At 40.6% G+C, this 5,910-nt stretch overlaps 2 protein-coding genes across 2 annotated transcripts in view; one reads left to right on the forward strand and one right to left on the reverse strand.

The window, feature by feature from the left end:
• LOC113499532 (diphosphomevalonate decarboxylase-like) overlaps positions 1-5,419 on the reverse strand; it is an 11,429-nt gene extending 6,010 nt beyond the window's left edge. The window contains exon 1 of the mRNA XM_026880048.1: positions 3,969-5,419. Within this exon, the coding sequence (XP_026735849.1) occupies positions 3,985-5,136 (1,152 nt within the window). The 5' untranslated portion in view covers positions 5,137-5,419 and the 3' untranslated portion in view covers positions 3,969-3,984. The remainder of the gene's footprint in view (positions 1-3,968) is intronic.
• Positions 608-3,969, forward strand: LOC113499541 (DNA-directed RNA polymerase I subunit RPA2-like). The gene is given in 7 exon segments (XM_026880059.1): positions 608-841; positions 1,374-1,512; positions 1,933-2,139; positions 2,439-2,642; positions 3,250-3,282; positions 3,284-3,415; positions 3,742-3,969. Coding segments are annotated over 7 exon segments (1,131 nt in total). The 5' UTR covers positions 608-635; the 3' UTR covers positions 3,952-3,969.
• Positions 5,420-5,910: the final 491 nt, after the last annotated feature.

The raw sequence follows: 5,910 nt of genomic DNA on the forward strand, positions 1-5,910 counted from the left end.
TATCGGGATTGCCCGACTAGTTTCACACCCAACCGGAGTCCCTAATAAAGAGCTGTCACGGCGGGGTCACGCGTGAGTAAACCGTTGTTGCATCATTTAATAGCGGATTATTTTCCACGATGGTTACTATGAAACGCAGATGACGTAGCGGGTGGTTCATATGTTGTCAGTAAACGCCTGACACTACCCCCTTCCTCTAACCTCGACGGAGCGAATGTCTTGCCATAAAAGCTTATATATTAATAATATAAAATGCTACAACTTTCACACAACGCCATCTAGTCTCAAACTGAGAAAAGCTTGTATTAAGAATACTAGAATTACTATTATTATAAATAATATATTACAGCTTCTTGGTTGAAGCTGTCAAAATCCATACACTGAAATGACATTTTAATTTTAAACACGTACATTCCTTAAGGGCTCCCGCACAATGACCGCCGGCCACAACCACAAAACGCCGCTACTGGCATATTTTCTGTACTTTTTACGCAGTTTATATAGAAGAGCGAGCAGTGTCTTGTAACTTTTGGCGACCACTACCTTCAAACTTACGCGGCGGGTCCCTATAAACTACAGTAAATATGCCCGTGTGCGACGACCCTAACCTCATCTAACTCCCCCAGGGCTACGACATGGAAGATGCGATGATCATCAACAAGTCGGCCTACGAGAGGGGTTTCGGTGCGGGTTCCGTATACAAGTCGGAGTTCGTGGAGCTGGCCCACCCCGCCTCCTACTTCTGCAGGGACCAGGCTCGCCAGGACCTGGCGCAGTATATCGACGATGATGGACTGCCTGCCGTCGGGGCTAGGCTACAACCTGATGCGCCGTTCTATTCGTGAGTATTGGGTCATTTAAATATGCATGTTTGAGTGATTTTTTGTAAAATCATGTTTAAAGAAGGCTGCGTTATTTTTTTTTGTTTAAATCGATTTAGTGTTAATAAGTTATTTTCAAACGTATTTTTATTTATTATAGTAGCTGTGACAGCAAACGTTTTGCCATATAAATTAGATAAAAGTAATAAAAAATTGAGCTATGAAAAATAGACGCGATAACGAGCCATTTCGGAGAAGTTCAATTTCATACTCCATGAGAAGTTCGTCTTGACGAAAACATCTATGCTTTACATCGTTTACACGCTATTTATTATTTTTCCATACCTTACCTAGTGTGAGATGCTCTTCTCCGATTGCTTTTCACAAAAACTGTTTCCATTAAATTCCTCCGTACCTATACTCCGAAAAGTCCCACTAATTTTATTAAATTAAACTATATAGGTTTTATGTCTATAAATACTTATATTACGATTGCTATCATCTCTTGTACCACATTCTCAGCCAATAAAGATACCGTATTTGATTGTGTAGTTTCTATGACGCGGAGAAGAATATATTCGTGGTGAGCAAGTACCACGGGAAGGAGGAGGTGTTCGTGGACAGCGTGAGGCTCTGCGGGGACTTCAGCTCCCGGCCGCTGAAGAAGGCTTGCATCATGCTGCGGCTGCAGGTAACAGGCAACATCGACTGCACGGATAGCCGAGTGGTTGAGGTCATCACGCCAAACCCACTGTAGGCGTCGGGTCGCGGGTTCGAACCCCGCGTAGGAATTGTGGGACTTTAATTTGTCAGTTATATAAAGAAGTGATACAATATTTACTTTTCTTAACTCTTTGCGAATGGAGAAATATAACTTGTCTACAGACTTAGGACTTGAAAAGAAATTATTGTTGGAACGGAAAATAAATTTCCTAAAAAACGAATAAAGTAACACTTCTGTCACTCTGACCAGTCAAAGAATACCTACGGAATGTGAAGGAAATACGTACATACCTACTCAACAAAAAAGTATTATTATATGAAAATGCTTGTTTTAGTCTGGGTGTTTGTATGTTGTAATTTATTTATTACATTTTTATCTCTCCGTCAGCGTAACCCAACCGTGGGCGACAAGTTCGCCTCGCGCGCTGGACAAAAGGGCATCTGCTCTCAGAAGTGGGCTGCCGAGGACCTGCCCTTCACGGAGTCGGGGTTGGTCCCCGACATCCTGTTCAATCCTCACGGCTTCCCGTCTCGGATGACCATAGCCATGATGATCGAGTGCATGGCGGGGAAGGCCGCCAGTATACATGGACATGTGAGTTATACTTGCAACATCATCATCATCATTATCATTCTAGCCTTTTTCCTATTATGTTAATACACGTTTAACTTTTTTTTGCTAGATTTTTAATACGATTTTCAAGAATTTATTATCCCTATATATCCCTCCCTTTTCAAGTCTATAATATGCATAGAAAATCTCAAATATCTTGGACATGTCTTCCTTGTCCAAGCCGTTTATTGAATCAGCCATGGAACTTCCTTCAGGAAGTTTATTCCATGCTTTAACTACTCTGTTAATTAGTCTAGTAATTATATAAAACTTAAATTCAGGTCCATGACGCCACCCCATTCCGCTTCAACGAGAAAGACACAGCTATCAATTACTTCGGGCGTTTGCTGGAAGCGTCCGGCTACAACTATTACGGAACTGAGCGCATGTACAGCGGCGTCGACGGCCGCGAGATGGACGCCGATATCTTCTTCGGAGTCATTCATTATCAGAGGCTCAGGCATATGGTGTCTGATAAGTGGCAGGTTAGTGTGTTCATGAAATATTTTAAGATTTTATCTGGATGTTTGTTGACTGATATTTTGAAGCTGGAAGCTGATAAGTTTGGAAGTTGTTTTGACCAGTTTTGGGATCTTAAATTGACTATAAATATAAAAAATCTATAATATTTGATCTCCCCCTGGTCTAGACCGCGAACACGGCTGCACTGGCCCGTTGTATCGGACTGTTTTAACGCGAATGGATTGCGCCTAATTTGCCATCTTATTCAATACTAGTTGAATGAGATTTTTTGCATGACACGAAGTCAATCATTATTTAGAACTTCAAACTCATATATCGAAATTTAGAGAATATTTTATCCCTAATGGGGTAAATTATGAGGTAACCATTCTTTGTACAGTCATATCTTATAAAAGAAATATCTGAGAAAGTTTTCAACTTTCCAAAACCTTATAATTTCGATCCTGCGTTCAAAGTCAAACAATTTATTTATACAATATTAAAATGTAATGTGTCAGTCTGTAGGTTAGTCTCCTATTGAAGCTACTGCTCATTCGGAATGTAGATTTTCATGAAGCTTATTTGGAACTTATATGCGTTGATATAGAATGTAACCGTTCCGTGTGGCAGGTCCGCACGACGGGCGCGGTGGACGCGCTGACGCGGGCAGCCCGTGAAGGGGCGGCGGCGCGGCGGCGGCGTGCGCCTCGGCGAGATGGAGCGCGACGCGCTCGCCTCGCACGGCGCCGCCTTCCTGCTGCACGACCGCCTGTTCCACTGCTCCGACAAGACGCAGGTCACTACACTACTGGCCTAGCGGCCTAACCTTTTCCCAACTATGTTGGGGTCGGCTTCCAGTCTAACCGGTTTCAGCTGAGTAACCTTGTTTTACAACAAGCAACTGCCTATCTGACCTCCTGAACCCAGTTACCTGGGCAGCAGGATACTTCTTGGTTAGACTGGTTGCCAGACTTTTCGCTTCTGACTACGTCAAAGATATAGGAATAGCAGCCGGGACCCACAATTTAACGTGCCTTCGAAACACGGAGGAACTCGTTATGACAAAGATGGTCACCCATCTACGGACTCGGAATATTCAAACTCATGTTTTCCCAATTACAGGCCGTACTGTGCTCAAAATGTGGGACTCTACTTGGCCCAATGGTGGGCAAGAGCGACTCTACGAAGGACACGTGCCGTCTGTGCGGCGAGGGACACCTGGTCTCCGTGGCTATACCATACATCTTCAAGTTCTTCGTGACACAACTTGCGTGCGTCAATATTAACGTCAAAATCAACTGTTCGGAACATCTGTCCATAACTGGCTGCTAGATTAAGTGATTAAGTATGTCATAGGGTTAAATGTTACATCTTTGGAAAACCTTTGTCATTCAAGAGATGCGATCCATCCAACACTTCCGTTGGTCCCTCACCAACTTTAGTATGAATTACATACTTTATCAGATCTTTGGCATGTGGCTTTATACTTGTAAGCTGGGAATTTAAAATCTCTTCATTACACTGCAGACCAGTAATAAAACTGTCAGGATTTGAAGAAGGGAAAACATGCTTTATCAATGATATTATTTTAGGCACTTCATTTTCCAGTAGGTAAAGGCAGGCATTTGGTCCTGCATCAAATGTGTAAGCAACCTTAGTGCCATACAAATCATTATACTTATGAATTAGTTCAATTATCAGATGAGACACTTCAGTCATGTAGACAAATGGTGGATAGGAATCCAAACACACTGCATGGAACTGATTACTGTCTCTCATAGTAATTTCAGCAAATTTAGGGAAGTCTTTATTCTTTATTGCTTCAATGATATCTTCTGTTCTTTGTGGTACACAGTACTTAACTCTATGTTTAAGTAATTCTGAGGTCTGTGTTGATATTTTCATACCAATGGTGGAGCTGGTTTTCTTTTTCGTGTCACCAACTACTAAAATAAGAGCCCGCATTTCTGGCCAGTGGGTAGAGTCTACTATTTGTGTTGCAACAGAATCAGATCCATCTGCAGATTTGCCTGCATGCCATCTGACGAAACCACCATACACACTTCTGCAAGCACTTCCTGACCCCAATCTTGCAATGGAACTCACATTGGACTTAACTTTGTAAAGTTTCGCCAGTGCTGTCACAAGACAAGCGTAGCCAGCGGCAGAAGAAGCCAAGCCTGCCGCAGTAGGAAAATTGTTTTCGGAACAAACATGCACTTTCCATTTCAAGAAATCATCACTGACACACTTTTCGGCTGATGCTCTGGCTTTAATTTCTTTGAGACAATTTCTTATGCGGGGACTAGAAAAAGACTCTTTCTTTCCATTTAACCATATTTCATCTTCTTCAAATTCTGGTCTAGCACAGACTGATGTCTTGGCGCACATAATATTTGTATCTAAGGTGCCACTAACGGAATCATTTAACGGTAATATTAAGTCTTCGTCACGTTTACCCCAATATTTTATCACAGCAATGTTGACTGGAGCTACCACAGTTATAATGTCACTCATTTTTAAATATTAGACGAGATAATTTATATTAAATTATTTAAAAAGTTTTATAAACTTTCGATGACTTCGAGCAACTGCGATACTACAGTCTCCCGCGAATGTTTTGTTCTGAAGCTCCTGACATTTGGTCGGCTTTATTGACAGCAATAACTAGTGTGGCAACATGTGAATTATCTTGGCATTATTATATTGATTTACAACTGTTGGGTGCTTTTCCTTGACTACAAACATAATTTTATTATTATTTACGCTGATAGGACACATATAAATATTTTATGTCACACATGCCACTCTGCAAACCCATTTTTTTACTTTTCTTTTTACAGATTAATAGGTACAAAATTTAAGTTGTATATTATAATATAAGGGAATATGTGCTATTGAAAAAATTTACTGATATCAAAATTTTATTCTTTGTTGTATTTGGACCCACGATGTACAATAAAGAATAAGGACCTAGGCCTCTTGTTTTCAAAGATTGTTTTACGCTACACTACATAGTTCAATAAATGGCAGCACTGGCTGCCATTTATTGATGATGCCATTGAGTTTATTACGTTTAGTTACTTAAATACTTGTAATTTTGAGACAATTTTCAGGTCTGATTTTTTAGAAAATATCTACTGAAATTTTAAAATCATTTATTTCATTGCTTTTACAACTTATACTACACTTCAGTTAGACTGGCTTTTGAATCTATGAAATTACTGAACTTGTAGTTGTAACTTCAACTCTAGCGACGTCTTTTGGAACTACTATTACCTGACAAAATCT

The sequence above is a fragment of the Trichoplusia ni genome, chromosome 1 (assembly GCF_003590095.1).
Source record: "Trichoplusia ni isolate ovarian cell line Hi5 chromosome 1, tn1, whole genome shotgun sequence".
NCBI classification, from domain to species: domain Eukaryota; kingdom Metazoa; phylum Arthropoda; class Insecta; order Lepidoptera; family Noctuidae; genus Trichoplusia; species Trichoplusia ni.